This window comes from Dromiciops gliroides, chromosome 1 (assembly GCF_019393635.1).
Source record: "Dromiciops gliroides isolate mDroGli1 chromosome 1, mDroGli1.pri, whole genome shotgun sequence".
NCBI classification, from domain to species: domain Eukaryota; kingdom Metazoa; phylum Chordata; class Mammalia; order Microbiotheria; family Microbiotheriidae; genus Dromiciops; species Dromiciops gliroides.
Window position 1 is genome coordinate 33,141,672 of NC_057861.1, and position 13,935 is coordinate 33,155,606.

Consider the following 13,935-nt stretch of genomic DNA (forward strand, 5'->3'; position numbering starts at 1 on the left):
TTAACCCCCATTGCCCTGCAAAAAAAAAAAGAAATAAAGCTAGGGACAATGAAAAAGGGAATAGGGGAAGGAAAAAAAATTACACCCTGCAAACTCACCACCATCCAGAAACAGCAGTTTCAAAGAGACCCAGCTGCACAGCGTCTCTTTCCCTTTCTAGAGTGCCCAAGTGAACTCTCCTCCCTTCTCTCTCCCAGTAGTCCCCTCTCCCACAGGAAACAGGGCTGACCACACACATAGCCCCAAGCTAATTGGATGGCATCCGTGATTGACAGAACTAACAAGCATCTCTACAGAGACAAGTCCCAGACACTGAAGACCACCTGACTTGTCCTCACTGGGCTTCTTGTCATGGCGGGGCTTCCCTCATTATAATTTGGCCAGGCCCATGCAGGCGTGCAGGTGTCCCGTGTGAGGCCAGCATGCATGCATGGGTGCGAGCCGGGGCCTCTAACCCCAGCCAAAGATGGGGTCACAGAAACCTCAAATCACAACCAATTCCTTACAGACCCCATTCCCCTAACTCTTCCTTGACTCTGTGTTTGATGGTGGTTGTTCAGGCTCAGGCGGCTCACCTGTTTTATTTTAGTTGCTGGTTAGGTTTAGGCCTGTGGAGTATCCAAATTCTGTGCTACGAGAAGGTTTTTTTTCTTGTAATGACATCTTGCTGTGGTTTTGGTCATTGGGTTTTGACCAGGAAAAGGAATTATATTTATGTTTTGTGTTGTGAGTCTATGAAAATGATTGTGATTCTTGGAGAATCATTTTGTTAATTGTCTTTTTTCTTTATATGAAAAGAGAGAAAGTGGAGTGACAATCCCTTCATTTATGAACACCATCCCAACAACTGAAACACCCCCAACTCTAATACGAACCAACAAATTCACAGAGGGATTCCAGAACATTGTGGATGCCTATGGAGTTGGGAGCTACAGAGAAGTAAATCCAGGTCAGTTATCCATGCAGAATCGCTGTTCTCCAACATGAGAGTATAAAATGTTTTGAAAAATTTAACAGGTTGTTACTTTTTGGTAATCTTTTTGACTTTTACCCTTTAATAATTCTCTAAGTGTTTGGAGAATGTTGAGGTTATCATATAACATTAGAGGGAGAATTTTAATTAATTTAGCCTTAACAGCAATGGGTGTTGTCAAACAAATGGGTTTCCTTTCTTTTGCAGCTCTCTACACCATCATCACATTTCCCTTTTTATTTGCTGTGATGTTTGGAGACTTTGGGCATGGCTTTCTCATGTTCTTATTTGCCCTCCTGTTGGTATTGAATGAAAACCATCCCAGACTGAAGCATTCACAAGATGAGGTAAAAAGAAAGAAAAGAACATCAGGACACACCTGGGGGTTATTGCATTCTGCTTATTACAAATACAAGGGGACATCTCTTTTTAAAAATTCAGTTTTATTTTATTTTTAGTTCCAAATTCTCTCCTTTTCCCTTTCTCTCCCCCATCCATTGAGAAGGCAGATCTCAAGACCCATATGATCATGCAAAAGAAATGTCCACATTAGTCATGTCAAAGAGGGAAGGGAGACAGACAGTCAGTCAGACAGTCAGTCACACTGTAACGATTGGAATGACGCCACCTGCTGGAGACTTACTGTAGAAGAGTTCTGCCCATGAAGCGAAGGTCTTTGAGGGCAAGACCAGGAGTCAGGAAGTGACGCGGGCTAGTGGGAGGAGGAAGGAAGAGACTGGCGCTCAGTCTCGCGCTCTTTCCTGAGGACTCTGGTGGAGAGCGGAGCTAGAAATGTGCTCTCCCTTTAATAGATAGGAATCTAGGCTTTTCTTCTCTCTTTACCAGACTCTTATTCTCCTTAATAAATGCTTAAAAGTCTAACTCTTGCTAAAGCTTATAATTTATTGGCGACCACTCATTAGATATTTTAGACAGTTTAGCTAGAATTTTAGCCCTTAACAACACACACACACACACACACACACACACACACACACACACACACACCCCTGATGAAAGTATGCTTTAATCTGTATTCTTGAGGCAGGCAGCAGTTTTATTATAAGTCCTTTGGAATTGCGTTCAGTCATTGTGTTGATCAAAATTACCAAGTTTTTCAAAGTTGATTGTCTTTATAATATTGCTTTAACTGTGTAAATTGTTCTTCTGGTTCTGATCACTTCATTTTGCATCACTTCATACAATCCTTTCTAGGTTTCTCTGAAATGATTATGTTCAGCATTTCTTGTAGCACAATGGTCTTACATCACAATCATAAACCATAACTTGTTTAGCTACTCCCTAATTGGTGGGCCATCCTCTTGTTTTCCAATCCTTTGCTACCACAGAAAAGAGCTGCTATAATTATTTTTGTATCTGTGGATCCTTTTCCTCTTTCTTAGATCTATTTGGGGTATAGACCTGCTAGTGGTATTGCTTAGTCAAAGAGTATGCACAGTTTAATAACTTTTGGGGAATAGTTCCACATTGCTTTCAAGAATGGTTGAATTAGTGCACATCTCCACCAGCAGAGCGCTATTGTACCTGTTTTCCCACATGCCCTGTAGCATTTGTCATTTTATTTTTTTGTCATCTTTTTTTTAATATGATGGGTATGAGGTGATACCTCAGAGTTATTGTAATTTACTTTTCTCTGAATTTTTTTTTTTTTTGCGGGGCAATGGGGGTTAAGTGACTTGCCCAGGGTCACACAGCTAGTAAGTGTCAAGTGTCTGAGGCTGGATTTGAACTCAGGTACTCCTGAATCCAAGGCCGATGCTTTATCCACTGTGCCACCTATCTGCCCCTTTTCTCTGAATTTTTAATGATTTGGAGCATTTTTTCCCCGTATGGCTATTGGTAGCTTAGATTTCTTTCTCTGAAAACTGTTCATTTCCTTTAAACACGAACTTTTGGAGAAAGGCTTTTATTCTTTAAATTTGACTCAGTTTGCTATATGTTTTAGCAATGAGACCATTATCATAGAAACGTACTACAAAGACTTTTCCCCAGTTTCCTGCTTTTCTTCTCATTTTAGCAGTATTGCTTATATTTGTGCAAGAACGTTTAAATTTTATGCAGTCAAAACTGTCCATTTTATTGTCTTTGAATATCTCTGTCACTCTCTTAGTCATAAATTCTTCCCCTATCTTTAGATCTGACAAGTAATTTCTCCCATGCTTCCCTAATTTGCCGATGATACAACTCATTAGGTCTAAGTCAAGTGCCCATTTTAAACTTCTCTTGGTCTGTGGTATGAGATGTTGGTCTCTGCCTTCTTTCTGCCAAACTAGTTTCTTGCCCACAATGACCTAGATGTCTAAAAAGTGTTCTGGTCTCCTCAGCCACTTACTGACTGAATAGAGGGCATTGAGACAGTGCAGCAGTGTCATGGTTGCATCTGTAGGCTGGAAGACCTGGGTTTTCATCCTGTCTCACACTTATTAGCTCTGCAATCATGGACAAGCCACTTGAACTATCTTAGCCTCATTTTCCTCATCTGCAAAATGGGGATAACAGCAGCACTTAACTTCAGTGTTGGAAGGTTCAAGTGAGTACTTTGCAGACTTTCAAGTGTTGTGGAAATGTTATCTATTCTAGATCAGGGCGTACTAGAGTTTACAGCTTTTGCTTAGTGATTGTGATTTAGATCCCTCTTCTTAGAACTCAGTTCTGTTATATCTTTCTCCCCGGTTCCAAAGTTTATGTCTTTTTTTTAGGGTGTAACTAATGCCTGAGCTAGAGGCAAAATATGATCCTTGCTATCAGGATCACAGGCTGAACCCTGTTGTGGACTCTGCCGTTTTCTAGATCCTGGAGCATAGATTGCTTAACCATTTGCTGAAATCTGGTAGCATTTCTGACTTGAGTGCTTCAGAGTTTCTGTTTTCAGCAGTGTGAAGGTAGATTACATGTAGATTACAGCTGTTGGCCACTTGGGTAGATTGTTTCATGAGATGATCCCAGAATTCATCACTCGTTGGCCAGCCTTTTGGCGATGAGCTGTGGGAAGTTCGCTTGCCAGGTTCCTGCTCAAGTGCCTTCTAGTTTGGTAGAACCCAGCAGAGCTTGTGCTTTACAAGTATGGCCTTTGAGAACCAAGGTTCCCCTCCAAGCCATGGTATGCAATGGGGAAGAAGCTTCATTTGCTGACAGCAGTTAAAAAACCCAACTTACTGTAAATGGTAAAAGGAGGTAATTGGAATAGCTATCCATTGATAGGTTACTAATTGCTTAATTATAATAGTTTACATTTATATAGCACAGTAAGGATTATAGAATACCAGCAACCTGATGAACTGATAAAAGGTCATAATAATAACTGACATTTGGGGCAGCTAGGTGGCACAGTGGATAAAGCACTGGCCCCTGTATTCAGGAGGACCTGAGTTCAAATCCGACCTCAGACACTTAACACTTACTACCTGTGTGACCCTGGGCAAGTCACTTAACCCTCATTGCCCTGCAAAAACAAAAACATAATAGTAACTGACATTCATATAGCACTTTAAGTTTCTGAAGTGACTCATTCATTATTTTATAGTGCAAGTCTTATTTTCATTTTATAGAAGAAGGAACTGAATCATATCTTGGATTAGATTAGACCAAGGATTTGAGACTAGGAAGGGTGAAGTTCAGACTTCTAAATGGGGTCTGGTGCTTTTTGCACTATCCCACACAGATAGACTTATTTCCAAGAGGAGCTTGGAAATTCAACCACTTTTAATATTCTTAACATGTGACATTGCCACATGTGAAGAATTTTTGATGTTCAGTCATTTCAGTCGTGTTTGACTCTTCATGACTCTTTGGAGTTTTCTTGGCAAAGGTAGTAGAGTAGTTTTGCCATTTCCTTCTCCAGCTCGTTTTACAGATGAGGAAACTGAGGCCAACAGGACTAAATTAATTGCCCAAGGTCATATAAGTGTCTGAGGCAGGATTTGAACTCAGGTCTTCCTGACTCCAGATCCATTGCTCTATCCATTGCATCACCTAGCTGTCCTCATGAGGAATTTTAGTCTCAAGAAACTTCAGATTATGCAAGGAAACAGTAGAAATTATATAACATTACTCTAGGCTGTAAAAATTTTGCAGTTACCAAGCACCTAATAAGATATGAACTGTTGGCTCGAATTGTACTTAGTTTACCATCTTACAGAAATGAATGACAAATCTTCATACTACGAATATAGACCTCAAAATATCCTGGAGAAAAAACTATCAGTACAGACAATCCCCTAGACATCCCATTGATCCTTAAAAATGTAAGAGCAATCAGCTGTGATGGACTTAGCTCTTCTCAGCAATACAATGATCCAAGACAATTCCAAAGGACTCATGATGGAAAATGTTCTCCACATTCAGAAAAAGAACTGTGAAATCCGAATGAAGATTGAACCATACTATTTAAAAAAATTTTTTTTGAGGTTTTTCATGTTTTCACAACATGACTAATGTGGAAATAAAAAAAAAAGTAAGAGCAACTTTTTTTGCTGTATTGTCACATAGATTCTCATAAGCACCAAGCTTCATGGATGGAAAAGCTTTCAAAATAGGAACCTAAAAAGAAAATGAAAACCACATGGGAACAGGCACTTGGAGTTGGACTGAGTGTGTTTTCTGTGGGCCCGTAGACTGAGTTTCCACGGATTCAACTAGAAAAGGCGGGGATTTCATCCATTGGGCAGTCATCTGCAGAACAGTAAATAAATAAGATTAACAGCAGGATGGCGATTGGTTCTGGGATCATTTCCATCTGAGTGCTGTTCCAATTAAAAAAGAGGATAAAAGCAGTATTCCTAAAAATTACAGTATCAATAACTTTGCCTTTATATGACCTTCAACTAATTTTTACCTTTTGCTCTTTACAGATCATGAAAATGTTCTTTGATGGTCGCTATGTCATTTTGCTGATGGGATTGTTCTCAGTATACACAGGCCTCATCTATAATGATTGTTTTTCAAAATCAGTTAACTTGTTTGGCTCTGGATGGAATGTGTCAGCGATGTTTAGATCTACTCTAGATGTCACTAATACTTCAGGTTTCTGGGAGTAAGTGCCTGGGTTTTATTACCAAATGGTGGTTAAATTTTGAGAAACGTGCAGGCTGCCTATTTCAGTTACCTCTCTCAAAACATCCTTGTTTGCCCTGATCTTCTCCCTTCCCCTGGGGCTGCAGCATAATTTAGACATTTCACAACACAAGCTTTTGGCAGACTTTGATTCCCTGCCTGATTTGTGGTTTCCAGAATGGAGTGCACCAGGCCCAAATCAGCTTTGACCCTCCCTAGAGCACCATGGGAGCCCCTGACCTCTTTGTTCACCTTCATCCCCTTTGTCTCTGTTGACCCTGCTCACTTCTAAAGTCTGCATCATTGCCTTCCAGCTTCCTTCTGGGTACTGAAGATAACAGTCTTAACTGGAAGGAAGGCAATAAGGCTCTGAGCTTTTTTTTTTTCCCCCTTAAAGCTTTATTACTGTGTTTGTTTTGCTACAGTGACAATGATATAAAGGCCAATGCATTTCTTCAGTTGGATCCAGATACTACTGGTGTGTTCCAAGGTGCTTATCCTTTTGGCATAGATCCGGTTAGTGCCTTTTGCCCCTTCTTGTTTGCATTGTATTATCCCAATGGAATGGCTACCAACTTGCAATGTTAGTGTTAAGGGCTAAAATTCTAGCTAAACTGTCTAAAATATCTAATGAGTGGTCGCCAATAAATTATAAACTTTAGCAAGAGTTAGACTTTTAAGCATTTATTAAGGAGAATAAGAATTTGGTAAAGAGAGAGAGAAAAAGGCCTAGATTCCTATCTATTAAAGGGAGAGCACATTTCTAGCTCCGCTCTCCACCAGAGTCCAGAGGAAAGAGAGCGAGACTGAGCGCCAGTCTCTTCCTTCCTCCTCCCACTAGCCCGCGTCACTTCCTGACTCCTGGTCTTGCCCTCAAAGACCTTCCCTTCATGGGCAGAACTCCTCTACAGTAAGTATCCAGCAGGTGGCCTCATTCCAATCGTTACAGTCCCCCCTGTTGTTCCTCAAGAAACAAAATGTTTCCTTGACGGAACAGTAAAAACAATATAATAACTATTGCTAACTAATAATATGTGAACAACAATATAGAAAAGGAAGAGAGGAAAGTTTTATCCAGAGGGGCGATTTTTTTTTGTCCTCATGAACCGACGCTTTGACATTAGTCTTGCAAAGGGAGGGCCTCTGCAGAGAATACATGTTACAGATGGTGTATATTATAACAGAAAGAGAAAAAAAACCAACAAAAAGAACAAATCAAAACTGTTCATTTAAAGTCTCTGAAAGTCTTTTCTCAGATGTCCTCTAGGTGTAGTCGTGGAATGGAAGTCTTTTCAGGGGTTGATGTGTGGATGCTGGTAATCAGCCAGGAAAATTTCCTACAAAATTGAGCTTAACACAACTTTAAAATAGCTTTGTCAATAATCAAATCAAACAATGAAAGTTCTCAAAAACATGTCTAAGGGAATTCAGAATCTTAGTTGTTACACATGAAACATATAATAAAACAAAAATTGAACCATTCTTTAAAATTATAATATTACTATAGTCCCCCCCTTATGGAGGGTAATTGAGAAGACAATTGCTGCTATATTAATTATTAAAAATAATTTTTATCTTTGTTTCATCACTTTTTGCATCATCTGCCTAATTATCCTCATGCCATTATGAGAAATTAAAAAATCTAATATAATTGGTAACAGGTGTCAAGGCCAAATTCAACACTGTATTTATCATGACACCTGAGATAATTATGGGGGTTACCATAAAAGAACAGAGAAATGATGGGATATGAGCATTCCCACACTTGAGCAATATGTACTGCCCATACAGTATGCCAGGCTTAAAATAGGTGGATGGAATATATGTCCATGCCACCGAACATATTGGAAGAAACTGAGTCAGACTTAATCAGATGCATGGGACTGAGATGTCCATGGCATCAGGCATATAGGAGGGAGCATGGAAGCCAGGTGTAGAAGTGAGATGGGTGGGATGAATACTTCCAGCCATCTGTACAATATTGTGGGGAAAAATAAAATAAAATATTAAACCAAGAGAATCCAACCTCAACATTTGTCAAAAGCCGTTCCCTCGGCCATACCTTGACTTCATGCATGTCTCCCCTCATGTGACAGTTCAGTGTCTGCTCTTGCATGTATTCCTCTTGTGATTGGATGGCATCTTGGCCAACTGGCATCTGATAACTCAGAATAAAGGCAATTAATGTCTTAAATGATAAGTTCCCATAATCCAAGTCTCATATGGATTTAAAAATTGAGGATAATAAATGATTGCAAAAAATGTGAATACATCTTGACTCAGAACACAATATATAATTATGCAACAATTTCAAATAATACCCTTTTTTTTACTTAGTATACAATTACTTTTGTGAAAAATCAGAACATACTTAAATACAAGTTAAAGCACAACAGAATCTCAAAGAACTTTTTTTTTTTAAAAAAAGAAAACTTTTACAAATGTTCCCCTCTTTTTTTTTTTTTTTTTTTTGGGAATATGCTTATCAAAAATAATACTTCTAGAATCAATTTACACTTGCCATGGCAACCAATTTGCCAGGGAAATGCTTTAAAGAGTTTGATCAAATAATCAGTTGAGGAAAAAAAAAATAACAAAAACAAACAACTCAGAATATGGGAGCACAATACTCCTAGAATTAACATTGTATTATGAAATCAAAACCATGTTTCAAAATTAGATAGATGAATGAATAGAAGAAAATACACGTGGAACAATAAAAGACAGTGAAATTCAAACTAAGGAAATCTAAATGAATATGAACTTAATATCACTAAGAGTATTATAAAATATAAACTTGATCACATGACTATAAAAAGCTTTTACAAATATTCTCCTTGTTTTAAAAACTAAGTATAAAACACAATCTCAAAAGCAGGAAAATCTCTACAAAAATAAACCCATACCATTAATTTCAAAATGTATATGTAATAGCATAGAAATCCTATGTAACCTCTGAACTGACATTAATACTCTGAGTGAATTCAGAACACTTTTGATTCCGATATCTAAAATCCCCAACACTCATATCAATACCTTGCTGCTTACTTCTACATTTCTCTAAAATATATACCCTTCCATGGCAAAAGAAGCAGAGTCTTGAACTATGTTGATGGTTGTCATTCTTATTCAGCTTAAGTTTTTCTTCTTTAACCCCTTTATATTGTCTGTCAGTCTTTTCACCATACAAATGCTTTATAAGATTACTAATTAAAGACAAAAGCAGGTTAGCAAAATTATGAACAAAACGAGCATATCTGGAATTTAAAGGGTTTTCTAAGGTTGTCTCAGAAGCACAGCCAGGCTGGGGAAGGGCTGAGCCTGAAGCTGCAAATGTAGTTAGACAAAGTTGAGCATGCGCACCAGATCTCTGGACTTCCCAGGCAGGGGAAGCTATGGGCTTGGCCATAGGAGGAGTAGAGGGTGGGCTCTGGAGAGGAGGGGAGGGACCAGAGCAATTTGAATCAGACTTGATTTTGAACTCAGGCCTGGATTCCTCTTCCCCCACTTTGCCTCCAGGTGCTAGGGGATTAAAAGCTTCTAGAGGGTGGGTCATTGCCTCCAGGCATGCAAAATTAGAACAACAATTAGTGTTAGAATTGGGAAAAGCTGCAGGAATCTCTTCAGGTTTCTCTGAAAAAGCATGGTTGGGAGAGGGAGAGATATTTCCTTGTGTGAGTAAGTTGCTGGCTCTTTTAACAAAAATAAAAAGAAAAATAGAAAATCCACAAAAACAAAGCATTAACATGATCTTATCTCCCATTTGTCTGGTTAAACAGACTAAAATCAAAAATAGGGTAATTAGGGAGTTTAAAAGGTCCATTCGAAAAAATTTAAAGGGAAAACACAGCCAGTGCGCCAGTACTTAGCAGTTTAAAGGGTAGGAGAAATTTCTTACCCAACCGGAAGATCAGAAGTGAGGTTTAGCTTTCCTCTTCGTGGTCAGCCATCTGTTAAGGGCTAAAATTCTAGCTAAACTGTCTAAAATATCTAATGAGTGGTCGCCAATAAATTATAAACTTTAGCAAGAGTTAGACTTTTAAGCATTTATTAAGGAGAATAAGAATTTGGTAAAGAGAGAGAGAAAAAGGCCTAGATTCCTATCTATTAAAGGGAGAGCACATTTCTAGCTCCGCTCTCCACCAGAGTCCAGAGGAAAGAGAGCGAGACTGAGCGCCAGTCTCTTCCTTCCTCCTCCCACTAGTCCGCGTCACTTCCTGACTCCTGGTCTTGCCCTCAAAGACCTTCCCTTCATGGGCAGAACTCCTCTACAGTAAGTATCCAGCAGGTGGCGTCATTCCAATCGTTACATTAGAACTATTTTTCTTTAGACTTTCAGAATTGCTTATAAGGTGGGGAAAATTCTTATTTTGGAGATTAAAATCTCTTTTCTTTGCCTCATTTTACTGAGCTTTGGCACTCCTCATATCTGCTGAGTCAAATGGATTTATGGATGAAGCTATCAGTCACTAAACTTATCATTTTAAATGCCTTGCAATACTGTAAAATAAGAATTTTCTGAGCCTAGGGGATTGTCTAGAGGAGAAAACTAACTCCATGAGGTCAGGCTTTTTCTCACTTAATGGTCAGAAAATAACACTCTCAGATTGGTAGCAGCAAAACGTAGTTTTTATGATCTGTTCTTCTGTAGATGTGAATTACTACCTTCTATCCCCTGATCTTGAAAAAAAACCATAGAATTTTAGAACTGAAAGGGACATTAGAGATTATCATAATGCTTATTTAGGTAGTCATTTGAGGTAGCAGACCTTCTAAAATGTTATTTTAACAAGTAGGTGCAAAATGCATCAAAGTTTTGTTTTTTCTTTATGGAGAACTTGATCTTTTACTGACTTGTCTTCCTAGTATGCTCATTTAGTTGATCATTTATTCAGTCCCTCCTGTAAAGCTCATTATTTTATCATTCAGTCTTTTTTGTGTAGGGATTCAAGATTTTTTTAATGTATACTTTAAAAAGAAGGAAAGAAATCAGAGTGGTTAGGAAGGATGTGGGTCAAAAGTCACAATGTTTTAATAACTTTTTGAAAATGATTTTTACTTTATTTTTGCCATTTACGAGATTGGATTTTTCACACATAATGTAAATTCATTTCCTGTATATTGTAACGATTGGAATGACGCCACCTGCTGGAGACTTACTGTAGGAAAGCTCCACCATGAGGAGAAGGTCTCTGTGGGCAAGGCCATTCGGCTTTTCTTTGGCGTCAGGAAGTGATGTTTGCGTGTGGGAGGAAGAGGGGGTGAGGCTGGGTCTCTCGCAGGGTCTTTCGTCAGGACTCTGGTGGAGAGTGGAGCGAGAAATGTGCTCTCCCTTTAATAGATAGATGAATCTAGGCCTTTCTCTCTTTCTTCACCAAATTCTTATTCTCTTTAATAAATGCTTAAAAGTCTAACTCTTGCTAAAGTTTATAATTTATTGGCGACCACTCTTTAGATATTTTAGACAGACTAGCTAGAATTTTAGCCCCCTTACAAAATACTCCATATGATGCTATGACATTGCAAATTGAAAACAAAAAATAAAGGAGTTATTAAATATTGAAACCCTTTCGTGACTTTTGGGCCACCCTGTAGATTAGCTGGTGGGGGAAAACCCAATCCCAATTTCTAAGCTTATCACTTATGGTATCAGGTTCTACTCAGTATATAAGACAGTGTTTTAGCAAAAAGTGTGACTATAATGAAGCTTGAAAATACCCTTTCCTTCCTTATCCTGCTAAGATATTAGCATGCTTCTCATGATAGCATTTTAGGAGCCAGGGTGATTAGTAATCTGTAACCATTTTCAAGGAAATGAATTGCAGAAAGCATGGTGTAAGTCTTAAACTTTCAGCCAGAAAGTTATGTGGTTTTTTTGTTTGTTTGTTTGTTTTGAAGCCAGATCTCCCCCACCCTCTCTTTGGTTTCAACTGACTTCTCTTGGCAAGATAAAGAAATTAAATGTGTGTTTTTATCTTGGCTTCAGATTTGGAATTTGGCCACAAATCGTCTCAGTTTTTTAAACTCTTTCAAAATGAAAATGTCTGTGATTTTTGGAGTTACCCACATGACTTTTGGAGTTGTTCTTGGAATCTTTAACCACTTGTAAGTATAAAATGAAAAAGATACATTTGGAAGTCAAGTTTCTGTGTATTATATTGAGCAAAAAGCAATGGGATGTCATGTTTTGTAAGTATTCTGTGATTCCCTTAGGAGTGACTTCAAAGATAAAATGCTCATCTTACAGCTTGTTTGTTCTTTTAAAAGAAAGCAATTTAAAAAATAGTTTTGTTGGTTTTCAGAATACTCACATACCAACCAATGATGAAATAGTTCTGTATGATTAGTATCAGATTCAAATAGAAATGGGGCCCTGTGGGTGGTACGTTGACTTAAAAAAACTGCAAAACGGCGTGATCTGTGTTGAATTGAATTTTGAGTTATTTTGTTGAACATTTCCCAATTATGTTTTGATCTGGTTGGCAGCAGTTGCTGCTAGCTGGGAGGTTGATACCTCTGCTCTAGCTCTCCTGACCCATTATTCTAAGTTAACGTGACAGATTGTGACAGATTTTATCTTTTTCTTGAATTGTATCTGATAGTGAAACCTCTGCTGGTTCCACTCTCAGCACATCTAGTTTTTTTTTTAGTTAAGTTTGTGGTTGTACCTAAAACATTGGCACAACTTCCAGGCATGTGGTATTAACCATAGTGCTTGTGGTGGTGTTTTTTCCCCTCTCTAAGCTACAAAGAATTTAAAAGACAAGGACTTGATTTTCTTTCTGTTGTCTTTTAGTTTGATCTTGTTCTTCTTGGTAACTGGTGGTTCCTTTTCTTTAGGCATTTCAAGAAGACATTCAATATTTACTTGGTATGCCTCCCAGAACTCTTGTTCATGCTCTGCATCTTTGGATACCTGATATTCATGATCATCTATAAGTGGCTCACTTATTCAGCAGCAAATTCTAAGGTCGCACCCAGCATTTTAATTGAATTTATCAACATGTTTTTATTCCCAGCTGGTGGAGCAGCAAGCGGACTTTATCCAGGGCAGGTAGGCATCCTCTCTTTGAGTGCTTTTGGCGTCACAGAAATCGTTCTTCTCCTCAGACATTTGTGTCACTGTTTTAGGTTCAATCACACACTGAAATAACAAACCACACATGCTGAAAGTGGGACCCGTAGTGGTTTCACTCTCAGATATGGTTCAAGGAAAAGATAAAACCTCTCTTTGGCATAAAGTACCATTTTAGGTACCAAGGGAGACAGACAAAGATCATTAAGACACAGCCCTTCTGTTCATAGAATTTATTATCTAGGTGGAGGAGGGGGGAAACAAAATGCTATGCAAGGTCTGAGAAGACAAGCACGTTTGAGATTGCATTAGATGCCGCAGTATGTCATTTATGAAATACTGTGCACTTGTGGAATCCAGACAATGAGAAGCTTTGGAGAACTTCAGAAATGTTAATCCCCATAAAGCACTGTTGAGCAGAATCATTAGCTTTAATTCTTTGAGTTTTAAAAAAGGGAACTGATCATTGAAGTTCCTAAGCATGAATGTTTTTTCTTGAGGTTCTCCCCCCCCACCCCCCCCCCCCCCCCCGCCCAGTTTTTCCCCCATATCATACCCTAATGCCTCTTTATCTGCAGTGGAGTCTTCCTGGATTCTTTGAGCTTTTGCCAGCATTGTAAACTCTGCTAGTTTAGCTCCTTTGGGGATGGGAATGCTTTAAGCCTAACCCTGGAGACAGATTGTACGGAGAGACTCAGCACCCAATTACCCAGAGGGACACATTTCTTGGTCACGGCAATTCACGACGACCATCTGCTACCGAGTTGCATTCTGCATCAGGCGAGGGCAGCCCCTACCCTGATGAGATTACAGA

At 38.8% G+C, this 13,935-nt stretch overlaps 1 protein-coding gene across 1 annotated transcript in view; it reads left to right on the plus strand.

Annotated features, from left to right (window-relative positions):
• The window catches only part of ATP6V0A2 (ATPase H+ transporting V0 subunit a2), a 46,206-nt gene that overhangs the window by 21,151 nt on the left and 11,120 nt on the right, over nucleotides 1-13,935 (plus strand). Inside the window, exons 10-15 of the mRNA XM_043972214.1 lie at nucleotides 799-949; nucleotides 1,181-1,320; nucleotides 5,845-6,026; nucleotides 6,472-6,562; nucleotides 12,033-12,151; nucleotides 12,887-13,100. Coding sequence (XP_043828149.1) covers nucleotides 799-949; nucleotides 1,181-1,320; nucleotides 5,845-6,026; nucleotides 6,472-6,562; nucleotides 12,033-12,151; nucleotides 12,887-13,100 — 897 coding nt within the window. The remainder of the gene's footprint in view (nucleotides 1-798; nucleotides 950-1,180; nucleotides 1,321-5,844; nucleotides 6,027-6,471; nucleotides 6,563-12,032; nucleotides 12,152-12,886; nucleotides 13,101-13,935) is intronic.